Source organism: Tachysurus fulvidraco, chromosome 9 (genome assembly GCF_022655615.1).
Source record: "Tachysurus fulvidraco isolate hzauxx_2018 chromosome 9, HZAU_PFXX_2.0, whole genome shotgun sequence".
NCBI classification, from domain to species: domain Eukaryota; kingdom Metazoa; phylum Chordata; class Actinopteri; order Siluriformes; family Bagridae; genus Tachysurus; species Tachysurus fulvidraco.
Window position 1 is genome coordinate 7,179,986 of NC_062526.1, and position 23,516 is coordinate 7,203,501.

Consider the following 23,516-nt stretch of genomic DNA (forward strand, 5'->3'; position numbering starts at 1 on the left):
ACTAGTCCCAACATCTCTCGGGGTAAGAGGTAGAACGAGACTCTTTTCTGTTCTGGCACCGAGGAGGTGAAATGAACTTTCTCTAGATGTCCGAACAATTGAGTCACTGGCTGCCTTTAAATGACAGGCGAAGACCTAAACACTGAAACTAGCTCTTATTTTTTCTTTACTTATGTGTGTATTAAAAAAAAAAATATTTAGGTTGACTCTATCTTAAGTCTGTAACGTAGTGAACCAGTGTTAATGTAATCTCCACAGGTAAAACCCATTTAATCCCATTCTGCATGACGTTCTCCACATCGAACATGTATAGCTGTGAGTAAGAACATGATCACTTCCAGGTAATAAGATGTTAGATGAGTTTTACTCAAGAGTATTTCCATTAATTCTACATAATTCGTTGAAGAAACGTATGAAGTAAACAACACAGACGTTTACAGATGACACAGCTGAGTGTAAATTGTTGCATCCCTCTGATTATCCAGGTGAAATAAAACATTCAAAATCGATCACCAGACAGAACTGAAAAAGTGAAGCGGGTGTTTCATTAAATTCAAAACATGTCGAAGAGTTTCTCCTGATTCGTTATCTTACATTCAGCTATATCGTACAGTAGCTAATCTTACTGCTTAGCATTCAGTGACTGAACCCCTTCCTCAAAATTTCATTAGTAGTCTTTGTGTCAGTTTTCGTGTGTTACAGTATAACAGTATAAAAGTCTGCGCACATACATAATATGTAATGATACTTTAAAAAAATAATTTAATAAATCGTCGAATGAATGACAATAAATAGCATGGAACATCGAAATATATTTAATAGTCTCACCATGATTCGTTTGCTTAGGCCTAAAGAGTCATGCAGTTTTATAAGGATATGAACTGGTACGTGATTCTAGACTGCTATCGTCTTTGTGGTGTGGTTGCTTAGTAACCGTGTTCACGTGCCCTAAGCTGTATGTGATGAGTGATTTGGATGTGCCTTCATTCAAGTTTATTTGGAGACTCAAATGACATGTATTTGTTGCTGAAATGGCTATAAATCTGGCAACCATGTATGAGCAGTGACTGCACCGTCGCACTGAAACTCAAAGGTTGGAGTTTTAATGAACATAACGCTCAGATCTCATCATGCTATTTAGTGAGACTTCAGACCTCATTCAGCTTATATGAGAAAGTTATAGTGTTAAGTCTTGGACGGATTTAGCAATGACATTCGTTCTTGAAATAATTCTTTAGTCTATTTCCTATACAGCTGTTTAAAATGCTAAACTGATTTAAAGTTCAAAGCCCACGGATCACATTACTGTTAACTGACTTCTAGCCGATATTACGTAGTTGCAGAGTTGGCAGGTTAATGTAGTCTAAATTCCTCTGAACTTACTTTTTAGCAAGCAATTACACATCAGATTGCAAAAGTTTAAAGAGGAATCCTTCGTGAAAATGTCCCCATAGACCTTGCTGGATTTTTTTATCCTGCTAGGTGACAATGTCTGTAAAAGGCACGCGAGCATCCTCGTCTTCCACCAACATGCTTCTTCCATTATGTGTCTTCGGACAAAACAGCCACCTCAGCACGGCCAGCACCACTCGCACCATCAACCTCAGCAGCAAGAACGCAAATGGAACCGCAATCTGCATCAGGTGGAAGATGGGTGAGCTGAAGCGGCTGAGGATACATGTCGAGAAAAAGGTCCCGAGCGCCACACAGGGGTAGAGCAAGAGCTTAGCGAGCATGAATTTGTGCTCTCGGCCTCCGTGTCGCACGTACGGGTGGAGAGTCTCACGCTCTGTAAAGAGCGCTGTAACCCACATGGCCAGCTGAAAGAGGCCGGCGAAGAAGATGATGACGCAGCTGATCTGGATGGCCTCCAGCTCGTTCTGAGAGCCACGAGGAAATTCATGAGTTAGCTGGTAGGCTAGAGGCAGGCCACCTATAAAAGCTAGAGAGAAAGTGTTGAAGAGGCCCATTAAACGTGTCGCACGAGTCACATGCAGGAAGAGCGAATGGTGCACGAACCACAGCAGACCCACTGTGGCGAAGGAGCCGAAGTAGGCCAGGTACTCAGGGCCATACTCATGAAGCGCAGCGATGAGATTTCCATCATACTGCTTCATCACAACAGACGGGTCCGGCACGTTGTCTTCACTAAAGCCAGCGAGAGTAGATGTTTATTAGCTACTGCTCATTAAATATGCAGAGTGAGTTTGGTCATCAATATACGACGATAATAAGGTAATAGATTATACAGCTCTAATAATTACCATTAATTATTAGGTCATCTCATAATGTTCATTACAAAGCATGTTCTTTTAAAAGATGTAATATCAGCATCACAGTAAACACTCACTTCCCCTCTTTATTAGGAACACCTAACATTCATGAACGTATGAATAAAAGTGAATAAATTCATCAGCCTGGGGATTGGATATCATCGCAGTGACTTGTAACTAATGTCAGACTGAGCGGTCCAAGTATTTCAGAAACTGCTAATCTCCTGGGATTAAAAATAAAGATCCAGTGAATGGAAGTTCTGCGGCTGGAAACATCTTGTTATAAAGAGAGCTCGTCGGAGAATTTCCAGGTTTGATCTAGCCCACAGAGATGCTACAATAATTAAAATAATCACTCTATACAGCTTTGCCGAGCAGAAAAGCATCTCAGTTCACACACCATATCAAATCTTGGGGTGTTTGAGCTGCAACTACTGTACAGATCACATAAGGTTCCACTTATATAAGCCAACAACAGGAATCTGAGGCTAGAGTAGGCAGAAAAGACCATTTCAGTCAGTCTGCCCCACACAACTGCCACTCCGTGCATGTCTCTGTTTTCCTTACCATTCTGCGTAAGGTTTAGAAAATGAAGGAGTTTCTGAAATAAACAACAGCCTATTTGGCACCAAACAGCCATGTCACTGCAATCACAATGTTCTTCATGATGATGTTTGATGAGAACATCACCTCTAGCTCTTGACCTGTATCTCCATGATATTATGCTACATGATTGGCTGATTAGATAACTGCAAGAATGAGTAAATGTTCCTAATCAAGAGGACAGAAAGAGTTTGTATAACATAATTCTAGATACAGACCATATATCTAAGATGAGAAGAGTGGCTACAATAGCGTATACACCGTCGCTGAAAGCCTCTACTCGCTCCTTGCTCAGTGGTTCACTTGGGTGGTACGTATACAAAAGCATGGAGTCTGGAGTCTCCTCTACCTGAGCTGAGGGAATACAGATCATTTTCACATCTAATTCTTAAAGTTGGCTGTTTATGGAAGCAGCTGTAGGTCTGTAAGGTACTTACTTCCAACCACTTTAGTCCAAATCCACGTCATCGCCTGAGATATGTAGGGAATGAATATGACGAGGGCCAGCAGGACATACGACTGGAAAAGAGAAAGCAGGATTTTGGGAAATAGGTTCAAGTTTCAAGGTTAAATTCCTGCAACTTCTGGCAGATACCATCTCAGTTTCTAGATCTAGTACAGCTTCTACAAATCCTTCTTCAAAACAGCTACAACGTTCTACATGAAATTACTTACAGCTCTGACTTACAAGCCTAACTCATTCTGATTAAAGAAAGTACTGTTTATGTGATGACCGAAACCATAACTTATTATACAAGGAAAGTATAAAAACCCCTGCTGTCATCATCACTCTCTTTATCCAACAGGACCATCTGAATGAAAACTGAACCATTGAAGAAAAAAGAAAGAGTGAGGAAAAGAATGGGTCAGTCGTGGCTTTACTGGCAGAGGGATCCAGTGAGCATCAGCTTACTTCCATCCTTAAAATTTCAACAGCAGTTCATAAGAACAAGATCAAGCTGCAGTCATTAGAGGCAATAAAGCAACAGACCAGCAGAGGTCTCCAGTCTCCACTGGTGCAATCTGAAGTCTCAAAACACTACATCTTTTTTGTTATTGTAACCAGTTGTCACTTTCTGTAAATAAATGCTATAAATGACAATATGTTTATTGGGAATTTTGGTAGAAATGTTCTTAGTGGTTTATAGAATAAAAGAATAATGTTCATTTTACTCAAAGACATACCTATAAATAGTAAAAAGTAAGTGTCTCGATTTTCGTTCACAGCGAGTTATTTTTCCGCACACATTCGGCTGACAGGATGGAAATCGACTCGTCTGACATTTTCACTTACACAGACGCTAGATGCTTATGTACGAGCACTTGGGGCATCTCACAGAGCAGAACCGGGTTCGATATCATAGTTTACTTTGAGGATAGAAACATTTGTGTGGGGAAAAAAAGAACCTTCTAGGAATATACTGCCCCTGGTAGGCTAGATAATTTTTTTTTAAATCACTGAGTGGCTACTTTCATTGGAGCTTTATATTAAGCACCAGTGTGGTGTGTGTCATGACAAAGACATTCAATATTGAACATAAGATAGGCAGAAAAATTGATATTTTGGCCTTGGAGAAAAAGAGTTAAGCTCCTGTTAATGCGTAGTACACGAATAATACTAACCAGTTTAAAATAGATGAATGCAAAGATTCCAGCGAAGAAACACATTATAGGCACTCTCATTATCACTTCAAGAATATGGCGCCTGTAATAGGCCAGATTCTCTGACATCTGGATGTGCTCGTTTAGGAGGAATGGACGGCTGAACCCGTACATAACAATAACCGCCTGTGGGTGACATTGAAACAAAGGAGAATTGTTTAACCAACTTATCTTCTTTACAGAAATGCATCTGAAGTCACAAAAATAAAAATCTTCTGTTGAAGAAACATTAGATACTAAATTCAGATTCATTATTTGTGAATATTACTGATTTACACAGCAGTTCATCAATGGATCATATATCAAACCTGGTTTACCTGAACGAGACCGATTATAATGACGCAGGCACAAAAAAGCTGAATGCCAAGGGTGTTATTTGGGAAAGTTGCCATCAGGGAAAACTAAAGGAAATAAACACCACAATTCCATCATTCACAACATAGATACATCAGAATTGTATTTCACAATATCAGGATCTCATTACAATAGTTCACAATATCAGGATCTCTTTTCTGTAAAGCGTTACTCACTGTGTATGGCAGAAAAGTGATCAGCATCATACAAGCCTGAAATAGTAACGAAAGAGGAAAATGTTTGTCTGAGGTAAAACGGCTGCCTTAGAAAAAAAAAAGAGAAATTGCAACATGCTTGACATTTTGCTTTGGGAGAACTCACCAAATTAAGAAGTGCAAGTGTGTCATCGATGCGTTCAATGACCTGAAACAGTCTGAATCCAGACAGATTGAGGAAACGAAAGAACGAACATGCAAAGTTGTAAGATATAAAATACCACAACCTATTTCCATGAAGGCTAAATCTAGAGTAACACAGTAACTCTGTGTATTTTCTCTGTACTTACCTTATATGTGCTGCCCAAGCAACTGTTACTATCAGAAATGTCATCAGGTACACAGCGATTTTAGTGGTGAGAAGCAACTGAATGCTATCTGTCAGTTCCTGTGTGTAACAGTAACATTTTGTTAGCATGGAGTTTGAGTCTGTGTCGATTTGGCAAGGCTTTGACGGTTGATTCAAAAGTCTAGAGACACTTATTACACTTTGATGCGACGTATTGAGAATATATAATATATAGAGTAATTAGATATGAAGGTATTTATGAAGATGTACTGGTATTTATCGTGAACTATTTAGACGATTGTGTATGACCTTACTGTGAACATCTCACTATAATCCCATTTATGTTATTACATTACACAAAAACAATACAGAAACTTTTTAAAAAAGGAATGTTGGAAAAAGTGACAGCTTTTATTCAATTGACCCTTGATATAATCTCACTTTTTCTATTTTCAGTACAGTACTTACATAGATCTATATATAGATATAAACCTGATATTTATTTACTTTGAAGATCTGAGCCGTGAAGAAAAGCCTGAAGCTGTGCAAGCTTTTGTTGCCGTCAGTTACAATCGCACACATTCACAACATAATACTGTATGTCAGTAAATCCAGTGCAATGAAATGAAATTCTGACATAAAAAAGATGGAGATGTGAATATAATAAACCACAAAATAATAAACCATTGTACTAAACTGGACTCTTCTTGATCCAAGGAAAGGAATGATCCAGAAAGTATGGATAATTAATCGATTAATTATAATTAATTAATCGATTAATTATACGGTAGCATTGCCCGCTCACAGCTTCAGGGTCCAGGTTTGTTCCTGAGCTGGAGTTTCTCAACATGTTTGTGTTGGTTTCCTTCCACCTCTCAGTAATATGCTGGTAGTTATACTGACTGCTCTAAATGACCTTGGTGTGAATGAGGGGGCATAGTGCCATGAAATGTACTCAGGAATCCTTTCAGGTGTGAATTCAGGACTGGGTCCCTGGGATAGACTCTGGATTCACCACAGCACTGATGAATGAGTAAGTGAGTGTGTGAGTGAGTGAATGAGTGTGTGTGTGTGAGTGAATGAGTGAGTGTGTGAGTGAGTGAGTGAGTGAGTGTGTGTGAGTGAATGAGTGAGTGTGTGAGTGAGTGAATGAGTGTGTGTGTGAGTGAATGAGTGAGTGTGTGAGTGAGTGAGTGAGTGTGTGTGAGTGAATGAGTGAGTGTGTGTGTGAGTGAATGAGTGAGTGTGTGTGTGAGTGAATGAGTGAGTGAATGTGTGAGTGAGTGTGTGAGTGAGTGAGTGAGTGAGTGAGTGAGTGAATGTGTGAGTGTGCATGTGAGTGAATGAGTGAGTGAGTGAATGTGTGAGTGTGTGTGAGTGAATGAGTGAGTGTGTGTGTGAGTGAATGAGTGAGTGTGTGTGTGAGTGAATGAGTGAGTGTGTGTGTGAGTGAGTGAGTGAGTGTGTGTGAGTGAATGAGTGAGTGTGTGTGTGAGTGAATGAGTGAGTGAGTGAATGTGTGAGTGAGTGTGTGAGTGAGTGAGTGAGTGAGTGAGTGAGTGAGTGAGTGAGTGAATGAGTGAATGTGTGAGTGTGCATGTGAGTGAATGAGTGAGTGAGTGAGTGAATGTGTGAGTGAGCATGTGAGTGAATGAGTGAGTGAGTAAATGAATGATAACATATCTTACCTCATTGTCTTGAAATTTGTTATGGGCAACAGGTAATATCTGAAAGACATAAATGCATGTACAACTCAATAGGCTGCTCCACACCCATACTGGTGTGGTGTCTGTGTGACTGACTGTACCATGACAGTGGCGATGATGGAGATGAGAGCATCACTGTAAGCCAGTAGACGGTGTGAAGACTGTGTGCTGCTGTATCCGTCCCTCTCTGAACCACTGACGCTCTCCATAAACGACTGACAATCATTTCTAGGCCTGTTCATTTTCTCCATCTCTTCGTCGTCATGATGCTCAATGATTTCGCTGTCGTTGTTTTCTGCCATGACAGCAACAGCGTCTCACACATCCGTACACAGCGGTTTGTTTACAAACAAACACTACGCTTCATCCCGGGGCCGCGCACGCGCAGTGAGACAGAAGCCTGCGTCTCTAAAACACTGCGCATCATCCGGTCGCTTTGGCTTGTTATATGTCTGTAATGCGGACTTAAACATCTGTATATTCAGTAGATATGTGATAATAAACACAATATGGGTTCGGTAGTAGATAAAAAAAACAAAAACAAATAACATAACAACAAAAGAAAAAACAAGCTTGCGGAAATGACGCAATGTTATTGCACGTGACCACTCCTGCTTTCTTCCTGGAAGTGTCACGTGTTTAGAGTAGTAAAGTGCATACAATGGATTTATTTTTTTAAACCAGGAATCAGAAAATTCTCTATTTCTAACCGGTATAATATTATAATAATAATAAAGCGTATGTGAAGTAGAGCATCACTGACTTACAGAGATACTATTTTTTAATACTATTCATTTCTATTTAATTGTTTTTGGAGTTAAGTAGAATGAAGCACATGTGCAGGTTGTGTGAGGTTTGCGCATGCGCATTATCACTATTTTCAGTACCCAATAGAGGGCGCTGCGCACATAGTAATGTTCCTTTAGGTCTGTGAGGCTTTACTGAATCAGAATCAGATTCAGGTTTATTGGCCAAGTGTGTTGACACACACAAGGAATTCGGTTCCAGCTGTTTGTGACATAAATAACACTATACTATACAAACTATATAAGACAATGCAGATAATGAGATACAATATAGACATAATGAGTATTAAATATGAATATAGAATATGAACATAAAATGTTATGTATGTAAAGTGTAGGAGTGCAAATAACAATATTGTGCAATATTATGCTTTTTGTACAATATATAGCAGCAGTAATGTGTGTAATATATACAGATGATGTGATGACTGACAGTCCTGATAATGCAGTACTTATGATAAGAAGCAGTGAATATAATTATGGGGAGTTGTTGATCAGGGTGATTGCCTGGGGAAAGAAACTGTTCCTGTGTCTGGCAGTTTTAGTAAGTTCTGTAGCACCTGCCAGAAGAGAGGAGCTAAAAGAGGTTGTGTCCAGGGTGCGAAGGGTCAGTGGTGATTTTTCCTGCCCAGTTTCTGGTTCTTGTGTCGTACAAGTCCTGGAGAGTGGGCAGGGGGTGCCAATTATTTTTTCTGCTGTTTTTACTGTGCGTTGCAGTCTGTTCCTGTCCTGTTTTGTTGCTGCACCAAACCAGATGTTGATGGATGTGCACAGGACAGATTCAATGACTGCAGTATAGAACAGCATCAACAGCTCCTGTTGGCAGACCATACTTCCTTAATTGACGTAGAAAGCACATCCTCTGCTGGGCCTTTTTGATGATGGAGTTTATGTGATAATGGGGGGGGGGGGGGGTGTTAAGGGGTCTTTCCTGAAGTCCACTATCATCTCCACAGTTTTGAGGGTGCTTAGCTCTAGACTGTTCTGACTGCACCATAGCAAAAAGAAAAAGCAAAGCAATCCTACTGAATTTAGGTTAGGTTTGGGGTATTTTACTGGGAATTTTTGAATCCACTTGTCTGAATGGATCTGGAGACAATACAGAGTTCTTCTGACTGATCACCTGCAATAAGACTTTCCTAACAGGATGGATGTGGTAACCTGGTGGTTACGGTGTTGGGCTACTAACCAGAAGGTTTTGAGTTCAATCCCAGGTCCATTGACGCCCCTTTTCCACCAATGCAGTTTGATTGCAGGTTCAGAGAATTTAAATCCAGTTCTTTCTTTTTCGACACCCAAAGCACCGGCTCTGAACCAGGAAAAGTGGTTCTTATTTAGCACCAAAACATTGCTGGTCTAGACTTAAAAACCGCTTGTGTCAGGGGCTGTGGGCTAGGTTACTGTGACCAACAAGACAAAAGAGAACGTTGTTAGCGGCATTTTTAAATTTTAAATCAGAATTCCCCACGTTTGGGTGACAATGTAGGTTCACAGAGCCATGAGCATCATCCGCCATTGTTGATGTTGCGTTTGTGTTTGCTGCTGCTGTGCAAACGTTGCTAACAGTGATGTAAGACTTGACTCTGTGATGGCTCTCTAGCCCATGGAAAGGCAAACCGGTTCTTAGAAGGCTCGCCAGTGAAACCAACTTTGAACCAGCACTCTGAACCAACACCCAGTTCTTTCTAGTGGAAAGGGGGCACAAGCTGCCACTGTTGGGCCCCTGAGCTGGACCTTAACCCTTAATTGCTCAGTTATATAAAAAAAAAGAGAGAGAAAATGTAAGTCACTCTGGATAAGTGCGTCTGCTAAGTAAGTCTCAGGATAAGTGCTGTAAATGTTAAATCGGTTTTGTTGCCATTGATAGTTTGCACTGTATGTTTTGCTGAGGATGAAAATGTAATGCAGCTTATTCTGGGTGATGCACAGTAACCAGATCTTAACATTTTTCACAATAATGTGCTCAAAATGTTTGGGCCAGTTGTTTTTACACAGATATCTGTTAAATTATTGAATTATATCACTAAGCTATTGAAGACTACAAGAGAACTTCCAAAGATCTAAATAATAGCATTATACTCTACCTAACTGATTAATCAGCTGTAGGGATGTTATTTACTGTTATTTTCCCAGCATTAAATTGTAACTCAGAACCACAGCAGACTGTAAGCCATGACATTAGACCGACATTAGATATAGTTATTATAGTGTGATTTATTTTTCCTTCCACCACTATGCATAAGCAATAACTTTTTTAGCCTGACGTTTGACCCCTAAAGAGATGCGAAGGATGTTTTATGGACAATCTTAATGTGAAGGATGGAATAATATCTTAATAACTATAGGTCCTGTTGTGTAGCGAGCATCAATTTTGTTTATTACACCCATTAACTGTTTATTGGCATACACCATGGCATACCCAGTGACAGCATCTGCGTTTGTGAGGAAACAGAACTCGGCTTAATCACAGTGTCCTCATCTGACACCTCAGAGCTGTCTGGAGGTTATTAATTTCGTGCTGACAATGCACTTTACTTCACCCCTGAGCTTAATATCGATGAGTGAGTTTGCAGTAGCTGTGTGCAAAATGATTCCTGATGGCAGTCAATTGAATTGTGAGTGTGTGGGGTGTCAACGCTGGTCAACACTTATGCCTGCACTATGATGAAGTACAAATGTCTCTGGGCTGTATGTGTTCAGCAAAGAGGATTTTTCCAGGAGCAAAATTATATTCAACACACATGGCACACAAGAGTGTGCACACAAGAGTGTCTTCTGTCTCTTCAAAACTGTCTTCTCAATTACCATCTCCTTTCTATCATTATATCTGTTCAATGCAAATCAATTCAAATTTATATTCACATTGTCACAAAGCTGCTTTACAGGAATATTAAAAGTTCTGAACAAAAAATGATAAAAAATTTAAAAAAAAAAAAAATACCTTAATGAGCAAGGCAGATGGGACGGTGGTGAGAAAAAAACTCCCTGAGACCATATAAGGGAGAATCCATAAGAGGAACCAGACTCAATAGCAAACTCATCTTTATTAACTTTCCTTTCTGTAACTGTACACTATATTGTTAAGTGCAATTGTGTAACCAGGGACTTTTGGGCAACTTACAAATATGAGTATCGGGATAATTTCACAGTTTTAACATAGATTTCTTTCTGCCAAACCCATCAAATGTTTGATGACAAAGACCCGAGGATAAAACCGACAGCAGACAAAGTTATCCCTATCATCCCCCCTTTAGTAAAGGCAAAACAAACACTACTGATAAGCAGGTAAAGGATCCTGATCTCCTAATGAACTGCTACAAACTCAAAATTAGACAACTTTTCATGCAGGTGAATAGATTGGAATTTGTGTTAAACTATGTTGAGGAAAATGTAGATTAATCAACTGCCTCATGTATGGTAATATATATGAGTATATTATGTGGCATGTCTCTATGAGTGAACAGTTACTATAGAAACAATAGAAAATGTATTAGAATGATGGCATTAAAATATAATCCTGTGATTTGAATTACATCTCCAACTACCGTCAGAAGTGCTGTTATAGAAAATGAATCCTTTCATTTTACATTTGTAACCTTCACAGTCTCAAATTTTAATCATCTAAGGCAGGGGTTCTGGAGAGCCAGGGACTAGCAGATTTTTTCTTATTTCCATGCTCTACCACATTTGGTAATTAAATGGCTGGTGGAAACAGCAGGCCTTGAGCAGGACAATCAAAAATCTACGCTGGACCCTGCAATGGAGTTCAGCAAACTTAAGTACAATTCTCTTTTCAGACATACAGTATATCAGCATAAATTTATCTCCCAGGTAATTTCCCAATTTATACTAAGTACCAGTCGCTATCTAACCCTGGAAATCCTGGCAGTTTTGTAGATCAGATCTCAGCCTGCTGCTCCAGCCCAACACTGCAGGAGTAGGTCAGCACCGTATTGACTTCCTTTCCTCCTAATCTATAACTAGCAGAGTGGCTCTTAATTGCTCTTTAATCCTTACATGGCGTGAGCAGCAGAGGAGAGAGGTCGAGATGGTCGTCAAAGAACGTGATCTGCATCAGCATGAGAAGAAAATCCGATAAAATAAACAGCAGAGAATGATTAGATGCAATCAGTTAGAGACTAGTGGAGCACAGAAGAACTCGAAAATAGGCTTGTGGAAAGAAAAAGTGCAAGAAGAGTTTTATAGTGACTTGGTGGAGATGAATTGCTTCATAAATGGGTTCTACTTGGAACTTTTTGCAAAACAAAAAAACCCCATCAACTTAAAATTATTTATGGATTCACAAAAGTCTTAGTTTCCATTCAAGCTCATATTGATTACTCAACAGAAAATGTTATATTAATTCTCCCGAAAGCTTCTTTACTTTCTTCCTCTAATGGAACGCCTCATGCTTACGTCAACCTTAGAAAAAAATCATATGTGGAATCCTAAAGGTTAAATCTGGATGTGACAATGCGAAAAAATAACATAACATAAACAAACAAAGTAAAAACAATACTTCATTTATAATAATTCAATCAAGCGCTCCCAAGTAACACAACAGAAAAGTGTGAGCTCTTGTATGTAGAAGAGGTTAGTTAATGTCCTTCCCTCAGACACAGGTTCTTAAAAAGTTCTCAGATGGCTGGCTTCATGTGTCTTGGAAAACGCATGTGTTAGACTTCACCTTCCCTGGTTGGTAGTTGTAGTGTGTTAGGGGAGAGCTGTCTACTTACTGGTAAGTGGAAATAGACAGGTGACCAAACTGGAGGAAAAATGGAGGCTCTTTTTTAGTTCTAGTTCCAGTGGGTTTATTTTTTTCTTTCTTTTAACCTATTTTTATTTCAGTGATTTAAATGAAACTGGGAAATGAAAGTTTTTTTTTTCAGTTTAAAACCTACTTCCATGTTTTTTCTAAGATATTTAAAGGTCTTTCTCTTGTGGGTGGTGCAAAAGTTTTCAGCTTCCTCTAAGCAGTGTGATGAAATGAAACCAGGGAAGTCCCTTTCGTTCTTTATCAAGTGCTTTTTTTGGCTTATTCTGTGAGTGCTGCAGTATTCCTGTGACGAAGTGCTAGTGTGGGAATTTTACGATTGATAGTCTGTTGAGTAATGACTAGCGTGATACTCTCTCTCTCTCTCTCTTGCCTCAGGACAAGGTGGTCTGTAACATAACCATTTATTATGTGCTTAGTATATGCTTTCTCATTACAAAGACATTTTAACAAGGTCCGACATGCTCACCACACGATCCGACATTTTATTCCATTTCAATCATATAAAACTAAAGAACATCCAATAACATCACTATCATTTATTCAAATGTGTATACATTTCTCATGAGGTCAGATAATAAGAGCAAACCCAAGCAATGTTTTAAACCTAACACATTGAAGCTCATTCATCTTATATGAAGCAAGATTCCATTCTGAAAGCTATTCTGATGTCAAAGAACTTCTGCCTCAGATACTGCTATATATCCGAATAGAGCATACAGCAAAACTAATCCACTAACACTGCATGTCCGGGACACACTGACTCCAGGAAGATTACAGAACCGGTGGGTAATCACACATCTGAAGAGCAGAAGGTTTTAGTCTCCAGAGTATATGTGAATGACACCAAGAATCAGCTCATCCTGGTTCCAAGTAACAGCCATGTAATCACCTCATACTAGAGCAGAATGAATGATCTTTCTCTGTTTCTCCAGCTGTTTGAAATAGTCAGGGCTTTAGATCTCTCATGGCAGTTTTAAAAGGTTATAAGCAATGGAGCAAGAGAAAGGAATTAGTATTCAATGTGCGAGGATACTTAAACATTAATGGGCACAGCAGTAGAAGTGGATTAAAGGGATTCGTTACTCAGAAATGCTTAAATAGTAAACAACCGAAATGAATTCTAGATTGTTAACCAGACTCCAGTGCACATAATGTTTGTAATATCTAAACTTTGGTTCGTAATGTAATGAAGCTATACATCATCCCATTTTCTGACAGCATTAACACTGTGCGAGAAAAAAAAAAGAACTATAGTTAATAGTGATAAAAAAAACATACAAACAATAAACAAACAATATCCTTCTATATATCAAGGCAGTCAGAATGATATGACACGAATGACGGTCCCACAGATGAATGTATTTAAACAAAACAATTAGATTTTTAGCAACCACATAATAATAGCCTTACTAAAGGCAATATCATGCTTCTAAAATCATGTTTCTAGCTTTTCTCAGACATGACAGCTGCCTCTAATATACAGTAATGCCTTTTGGCATGAAGAATGACTCATCTACTTTACAACAGTTGATAAGCCTAGTCTTGGCTGCCGTATTAAATTACCTGGATGACTTTGTGTTTTTTCTCTGAACTGGCACAGTCACAAATAATCTTTGTGTACATTCTATGAAAAGATGAGAAAGGCTTCCTTGACTTTGAATTTAGCAAAGTGTGAGTTTGCTACAACAAAGGTACAACAATCTATCATTGTACACAATATACTCACAAGTTTATGGACACTTGACCATCACACCCATCTGAGATTCATGAACATCCCTTTCCAAATTCCGTCCTCATTAGCTGTTATACTATACTCCACTCTTTTGGAAAGGCTGATTTCCACTAAATTTTACAATGACCTGTGGTGTAGTCAGCATTCAATGGGGTTGAGGTCAGGGATCTGTGCTGGAAACTTGAGTTCTTCCACACCAACCTTTCGAAACCTTGTTTTTATGGAACTCACTTTGAGCACAGGGGCATTGTCATGCTGAAACAGGTTTGGGCCTCTTAGTTCCAGTGAACAGAAACTGTCATTTTACAGCATATAAAGACATCCTATACAATTGTATGCTTCCAACTTTTTGACAACAGTTTAGAAAAATGCACATATGTAGGTGATGGTGTTCTCCTAGCTTTGGCTTTTTGTAAGTAAGCAAAAGTAGGATGAGGACATGTTTGTTCTGTGGAAGTAAACCCAAATTCAAAGAAATCAAACACTTCTACTAGGTGTGAGTTACACAGTCTGCAGTCACGGCTCATTTTACGTCTCCACTAAGCCCTTACATGTATTTTGGACTGGTGATGTAGGAAACAGCTACATGTTACATAATAATGTTTGTGGACATCATATAACATCCATAAGCCTATGAGATAGTGGTCACCCGATATATTACAGAATTTCTCGACTAAACTGACATTCACAGAGTAAAAATACAACTTGTTTTGTGAGGTTTACTCCAAAAAACAACATAGTGAAGATAGATGCATATGATTAAGATCCTGAATTGCTAAATTATTAAATTAAAGGAGGTGCAGTGCAGATGCTAGCTGCTGTGTGGGCAAGTTATTTTAGTCTGAGGTTTGGAGTGCAGGGTTTTTTCACTGTATTAATATTGATGGTGTTTTTTACCCTTATTTTCAGGCAGCCTTATCTCCCTAACATTCGCATCATCTACACACACACACTCACACACACACACACACACACACCACACACACACACACACACAGAGAGAGAGAGAGAGAGAGAGAGAGAGAGAGAGAGAGAGAGAGAGAGAGAGAGAGAGAGATAATAAAAGTTAAAAATAAAGAAATAGAAAAAAAAATAAAAAATCTGGAAAAAACATAAGAGTAAAAACTGGATTGCACAAGGCTTCAATTACCCCACTTCACCACCCAAACAAGGATGACATAGCCTTTTCAACCACCTGCTCTTCTGATGCAGCCTCCAACCCATAAGTAGACTTAAAACACTTTCCCAAACCTAAGAGCCTCCCAGCTGCATTGCTCTATTCAAAAGAGAGCCAAAAGGGAGCGTATGACTGTCACTGTGAGTTAGGGCTCATTTACTAATGGGCTGGTCCTGACTCTGTTGGTTGCTGGGAGAATAAATCAGAGAGGGCTCCTGATGTATCGTGGGATTGTTTCTCCAGGCTTTATAACACTGGCACAAAGGAAGACAAGAATGAGCTGTATGCAGGTTTATATCTATAATATTGCACTTGACTAGTTTTGGGTGCTGTGAGCACCTGGACACAATATCATGCATTAAAAGAAATCCCCAATCCCATATTTTGCTTCCTGTTTTCCCAGTTTTTCTCATTCTTTCCCTGAAGAGATTTCCCAGCAGGTGATCACTCTGTGATATCTTGATGTCTGGTACCCAGCACCCCAGCACTGAGAAACCATATGGAACATCTTCACGGCACAATATGGAACCCATCCCATGCTGTCTATGGAACTCAAAACATGCATCTCAAACACACTGAAAGCAGTGTGATGGCACCACAGATCTTTTTTTTGCCAACTGTTTTATCGTTCAGATTTGGTAATCCAGCGATTTATTTTGTCTGTGCTAAAGCTTTACTAGTGCAGTTTTTAAGCATGTGTATGTGTGTAATTAGAGTGTGGCAGCTGGTGAAACAGCAGGCCACCTGCACATGAAAAGCTATGGCACACCTTTCTCAATCAGGTCAGTTCCTAACCAAGCCCTGCTGAAACACAGGGATGTCAACGTAAGCTCTGCTTGCAGATCCAGGTAGTGCACTGAGCACACATTCCATCTGGTTGGAAAAAATTTGTTTGATGCTTTTTTTTTTAACTTGATGTGTCATAAATATTGTGGAGAATGCATTACATACACCTACATCAACTCTATTTCTTATCTTTGTTTGAGATACAATAATTCTGTATTCTTATATTTTAAATATCTGGTGCTAATTTTGAGCATTTGAATACTATAAAAGTATATTTCACTTTGCTCCTAATAAAAGAAAGCACAATAATCCAGGACCGAACATAAAACAGGTAATCACCTGTTTTATGTTCGGTCCTGGATTATTGTGCTTTCTTTTATCCCCTGTGTATCAGTGAAGTCTTGCTGTTAGTACTGTGAAAATTGTTACTTTCAGCTAAAGCCTTGTGTTCAAAATATTATGTCATTAGACATCCTGGTTTTCACCTATTTCATGTGTTGACACTGACTATTGATCCTCCATATTTAATCCGTACTCCATCTGTATTTTGACCTTTGCCATGGACACTGATTGTGATTCATGGATCACCGTTGATCAGACACTAAAGATACTGATCCGAACTGTGTTGTCTTGCCAAAAATGTTTTTGTCTCCTACTTGGTAAACCAGAGCTATGTGGATTGTGCTTTACAATTGCAGTTCAAAGCTAAAATGGTTGTGAAGTAACTAAAAAAAAACCCTTGGTGTCTAGGCACTAATTGCCTTTTCTATTTCTTGTGCACTTATACTTTTTATTATTTATGTACTTTTTTTTTTTTTTTTTTTTTACTGTTTTTTATTATTCACTCAGGGTTAAAAATGATCTTTTTGGCAAAAGCTAAACACTTGCACAAATAATCATTTGTCTTTTGTCCTTAACATTTGCTTTATCTTTGCAGGTTTGCTAATTGCTTTGTATTATTAAGCTTTTAACGGCTTGTACATGTTGTAAATTGCTGATGGATAAGTATCTGCTAAATTACAAAATATATGACTTTTTTTTTTTAACAATGTCAGCAATCAAGTTATCATTGTTTTGGATTTCATGTTTCTTCAAGCTCCCCGTTTATCCCAATTTTTTGGTCACATACAGTATACATACTTTACAGGACAATGGCATGCTTCACATTTACCAGCTTGTTAGGAAAATGTAGTCAGATATATTACAGCACTCCTGGAGATCTAGTAGATAAGGGTCTTGCTGAATTGCCCAACAGTGGAGGAACATGAGGGACTTGAATCAACAAACCTCAGGCCAATAATCTAGAGCCTTAAACACAGAGCCACATATCTGGTTATGGCAACAGCAGATTATTTAAATTCCTCATCGCAAAAAATGACAGCAGAAAAAAATTCCTATAAGTCTGTTATGTGCTATTTATTAGAAAGTGACGAATGAAAGTCTAATCCATAAAGCAATAACCCATTAGACAGATTATGCCATCAGACCATCTCTGCCCATCTGGGTCCCCTGATGTGATGGTATCCTAAAAGTAAAACTCATGATATACACAATGGATCAGACTCTGGTGAAAAGGTGCTGTGTCAATAACGAATGAAATAAAATGTGTTCTTCTTTGATAGTAAATAATCCCAGTCACCAGTGTCTCTGGCATAAATATGCACATGCTCATACTTGCTCTAGCTTTGCAAAGTACTCATTTACATCTACGTACAGTCAAATCTCTCTATGAACACTGGATAATGTTCACCACTGAATGTATACCACTGATTTTGGGATATGATGACTGGTTATAGATTTAAAATGGCATTGTAATTATACATTACGTTTACATTCACAGCATTTGGCAGACTGCCTTATCCGGAGGGATGTACAAAAGTGCTTTTAAGTCTCTATCATTGAATACTTTTACTCTGGTTCACTAGGTTACAGACTTAAGATACCAATGACTCAGACTTTAAGATGCCAGAATTAAGATGCCAATGACTCAGCTGTCCGGACCCCTAGGGGAAGTTCATTCCACCACTTTGTTGCCAGAACAGAAAAGAGTCTTTTTGTATACTTACCTCTTACCCTTAGTGATGGTGGGAACGGTCGAGCAGTGCTGGTAGCTCTGAGTAGTGCGAGGAGTGATGAGAACTTGGGGATAAGAGGGAGCTGGTCCATTTTTGGCTTTGTAGTCAAGCATACATGTTTTGAATCTGATGAGTACAGCACAGGACCAAATACTGAGCCCTGTGGTACACCAGTGGAGAGTCTGCATGAAGCAGATGTCATTCCTATCCATGTTACCTGAGATGTGCCAGATAAGGGTTGTTAATAAATCTTTCCCAGCCACAGTAATGTCCATAAAAAACAAGCACACAAACAGATAACAGTAAGATGTTATAAGTTCAAATATGCATTCAGCATTTTGATGATACTTTCAGGTGGATTCATATATTTATCTTCAAATATGATATTCTGGATCAATGCAACATTACAGATGTGTCCAAGATTTCATTTTTTTTAGTTTAATCTTAGTCTTATTATCTTCGTCTCAATGCCGTTTTATTACCAGCTCAGTGGAGTCAGTGGGAATTAGCTTTTGATTCATCTCTAGCTAAAGAGAGTAATGCAGCAGCTCTTTATTCCTTTAGTCAGTCCAACACTCTCATTTTCTTATCTATACATGCAAAGAGATCAGGTTCCAAAGCTTCAACTTTCATGCCAATCCTGCCGTCATCGGCGTTGTGCTTGTCATCTTTTAGATAGATGAGCCAAGTCTTTTTTTTTTTTTAAACAAAGTCTTTTTATTAATTTAGTTTCAGTTTCACATTTAAATTAACACACCCCATACTGGATCAATAAGAAATATAAACATTAGTCAGGCCTTTAGGTAACATCATACAATTTTTAACACAGGTATGTGTAGACAATTACACAAAATTGTCAATTGACACATTTTCAAAATAAGACGTAAATGGCATCCACATGTTATAAAACTTCTCAACCGACCCTTTTATACTGTACCTAATCTTTTCCAAATGTATATGACACATGACCTCTCTAATCCAGAGTCCATATGTCGGTGGGCGTGAATCCTTCCACCTTCACAAAATAAGTCTTCTAGCTAGCAGAGAGCAAAAAGCGATCATGTTCACCTGGCACCTGCTAAAAGAGGCATCCACCTTGATCACCCCGAATAATGCAATCAAAGGGCATGGGTGTACAGTTTTTCCACATATTTTGGAAAATGCATCAAAAATAGATAGCCAATATCCATGAAGTTTTGAACAAGTCCAGAACATGTGGAGAAGTGTAGCGGGTGTTTGCTTGCAACGATCACATGCAGGATCCAAGTCCAACTTTATCTTGGACAGTTTATCCTTGGACCAATGTAAACGGTGTACCACTTTAAACTGAGAGATGGCATGTCTCAGACACACCGAAGATGAGTGAATATTCTGTATGACCTTTTGCCAGACCACATCCGATATGTCTTCATCCAAGTCAGATTCCCACCTGTGTTTCAGAATGTCCAGACTGGTCACATGGAATGAACTGAGCAGTGTGTAAATCCTACTCAGGACCTGTTTAGTGTCTATTCTACAATCAAATATCTTATCCATAAGGGACTGAGCTGGACACTGAGGAAAACAATCAGAATTGGCCATAACAAAGTTTCTCAATCGCAAATATCTAAAAAAAACTGTGATTTTTTTAATGTTAACTTTCTCTACCAGTTGTTCAAATGAGGCAAACTTATTATCAATGTACAGATCATACAGTGAACGTAGTCCATTCAAAGCCCAACTATCAAAAGCTTCATCAGTTACCGAAGGGATAAACATGTGGTTATATGCCACAGGGGCAGCAAATAATAACCTGATGGAACCAAAAGACCGTCTGCACTGATTCCAAATCTTAACTGTGTGGACAACAACTGGGTTAGAAGAGTATGTTGAAATTGATTGTTTAAAGGGTAACCAAGAGCAGAGCAATGCTGTAGGAGAGCTGGATGTAATTGAGGCCCTCTCTAAATTCACCCAGCTTGGTGGAGAAGTGTCCCTTCTCAAGCAATGCAACCACGCTCTAATATTAGCTGCCCAGTAATAGTACATGAAATTAGGAAGCGCCATGCCCCCCAAATTTCGGGGCAGTTGTAATATCTTTTTGTTGATCCTTGGATGCTTTTTATTCCAAATAAAGGATGATAGCTGGCTATTCAGGTTGGAAAAGAATGATTTAGAAAGAAAAATTGGCAGGGATTGGAACAAGTAAAGAAATTTAGGTAAAATAATCATCTTGACTAAATTAATCCTTCCCCCCAGGGAAAGAGGCAAGGATTCCCAACGAGCAATATCTTGTTTAAAATTTGCCAACAAAGGATGATAATTAGCCCGATAAAGATTCTTAAAATTGCGTGTAATCCAAATACCCAGATATTTAAATTTTTCCGAACTGACTTTAACTGACGCTTTTCTGAACATTAACCTTATAGCCTTAACCTTACATTAACCTTGGGAAATTCTCCCAAATTTACCAAGTAAGATCAATAACTCAGGGATACTAGACAGAGGATCCGAAATAAACAACAGCGTGTCATCGGCATAAAGAGAGACCTTATGCACAAAGCCCATACGATTTATACCTTTAATGACTAAACTCTGCCTTACGGCAATAGCCAAAGGTTCAATCGCCATCGCAAATAAGAGGGGCGAGAGCAGGCATCCCTGGCGTGTACCTCGTTGTAATGCAGAGTAACTGGTTATATTATTATTGGTATGTACCACTGCCATTGGGGAAGAATAAAGCAATTTTATCCATGATGTAAATTTAGGGCCGAATTTAAATATTTCTAGTCTTAAAGAGATAACCCCACTCAACCCGGTCAAATGCTTTTTCAGCATCAAGAGAAAGTATCACCTCATCGTCTTTGTGACCGAGTGGAGTGGGAGCATACAACACATCTAACAGTCGTCCAATGTTAAAAAAGGATTGGCGATTTTTCACAAACCCTGTCTGGTCAGGTGAAACAACAGTGGGAACTACCTTCTCAAGGCGTTATGCAATGACCTTTGCAAAGATCTTGACATCCGCATTCAGAAGCGACACTGGCCGGTATGAACCACAATTTAGAGGGTTTTTATCCTTTTTAATTAGTAAAGAGATGACAGCTTGACGCATAGATACTGGAAGTGAGAAGTTTACAGAAGACTCATTGAAAACTGACAGTAACAAAGGAGACAGCGGTTCTGAAAATGTCTTGAAAAACTCGGCTGGAAAGCCATCCGGTCCCGGGGACTTGCCACTTTGCATGTCTCTAATTGCAAAAACTATCTCATTTACCGAAATATCTTTTTCCAATTCATCGGCCAGATCCGGACTTACGGCGGAAACGTTAATACCTTCAAAGAAGGTCTCCAAATCAGACTAATTAGAAGATGAATCAGAAGAGTATAGTGACTGACAGAACTGACTAAAACATGAGTTAATTTTCTCATTGTCTGAGCATTGAATACCTTGGCCATTGATTATAGCTGAGATATTGTGAGTAGCTGATCTCTGGCGTAGCTGATGTGCGAGCAGACGCCCCGCCTTCTCACCATGTTCATAGTACGCATGCCTTGATTTAGAAATCAGATACTCTGCTTTTTCGGTAGACAGAGTGTTAAATTCAGCTTGAAGTGACATACGTTTCTTGACTAAATCTGGTGAAGGGGAATGGCTATATTCCCTGTCCACACGTAATATCTCGTCTGTCAACAATCTTAACCGTTCAGAGCTTCTCCTCTTCTTGTTTGCACAATATATTATCTGACCCCTTAAATATGCCTTTAAGGGCTCCAAAACCGTAGAAAGCGGCATTCCCAGGGTTTGATTAACTTCAAGGAAGAATTTAATTTCTGCTCTTAAAAAACTGACAAAAGTCTCATCTGAAAGTAGTAACGAGTTAAATCGCCATGGGCGGTATATTGATCGAGGATCTGAAAAACACAATTTCATACTGAGGGGCCCATGGTCTGAAATGACTATGGCACCATAGTCACATTAACTCACCAAGTGTAGAATTCGATTGTCGATGAAAAAATAATCAATTCGGGAGTACGTCTTATGAATAGAGGAGAAAAATGAATATGCCCTCGAGGTAGAATTGCGAAAGCGCCACACATCAGCCACACCATATGTTTCCAGAAATGATTTGATCGACTGAGCAGACTTAGTAAGGGTTGTTTTTCCGGCCGCACTCCGATCTAGCGATGAGAGCACACAATTAGTATCTCCACCAATTATGAGACTGTGTGTAGACATATCTGGCATATTTGAAAATAATGTGTTAAAAAAGGTATAATCATCCCAGTTTGGTGCATAAACCGAGACTAAGACAACTGGAAGTGTGTACAATTTCTCTACCACGAGAACATATCGTCCAGCAGAGTCTGTATGTACACTAGAAACAGTGAGTTGTATGTGTTTACCAATCATGATGGCCACTCCTCTTGATCTAGCGTGAAAGTTTGATTGAAACACCTGCCCAGACCATTTTTTACCTATACTATCTGCTAAACACACATGGGTCTCCTGTAAAAATGCAATATCTGTATCAAGCTGTTTTAAATGTGCTATAACTTTTCTACATTTTAAGGGACTGTTGAAGGATTTCACATTCCAAGTCACACAGTTAACTGGATATTCAGAAGAATGCCTAGTACCTTTTTTGTTAGCCATGTTAAAACTATGTACAATGATGCATACACATGAGATCCTGACAAGAAACAACCCAATAGTATACAAATCCAGTATAATCCCACCCCCTTCTCCAACAAAACCCAGGAGAAAACAAAACCTCACAACAAAAAAATCCACACATTATAGTGCTTATATTGAGGAACATCACTCTAGCTGCTAGGGCTCCTGGCTAGCCCCCAGATATAATTAAAAAAGAAAACACCAAAAAGAGAGAAAGAAAAAAAAAGTTATACAGTAGTGTTCTCCAGGTGCTTAAAACAGCAGTGCCCCAGTGGCCTAATGGATAAGGCACTGGCCTCCTAAGCCAGGGATTAGGGGTTCAAGTCCCATCTGGGGTGTGCTTAAGCAGAATGGTGCAGGAAAAGCATGCTTGTCCACATTTTAGCCCATGCTGGGCCCATCCC

The 23,516-nt window shown here is 39.1% G+C and overlaps 1 protein-coding gene and 1 non-coding gene across 2 annotated transcripts; one reads left to right on the forward strand and one right to left on the reverse strand.

Moving 5' to 3' along the window:
* Positions 1-345: 345 nt before the first annotated feature.
* tmem175 (transmembrane protein 175) lies at positions 346-7,707 on the reverse strand. Its single transcript, XM_027162814.2, has 10 exons — positions 7,204-7,707; positions 7,085-7,123; positions 5,398-5,495; positions 5,214-5,265; positions 5,069-5,104; positions 4,856-4,939; positions 4,500-4,664; positions 3,314-3,395; positions 3,095-3,230; positions 346-2,148 (listed from the first exon to the last, which is right to left on the reverse strand). Exons 1-10 carry the CDS (start codon positions 7,402-7,404, stop codon positions 1,479-1,481), a joined length of 1,563 nt encoding a protein of 520 aa, XP_027018615.1. The 5' UTR covers positions 7,405-7,707; the 3' UTR covers positions 346-1,478.
* A 15,670-nt stretch (positions 7,708-23,377) lies between these two features.
* Positions 23,378-23,450, forward strand: trnar-ccu. The gene has a single exon. It is a non-coding gene; the product is annotated as a tRNA-Arg (tRNA).
* The last annotated feature ends 66 nt before the right edge of the window (positions 23,451-23,516 follow it).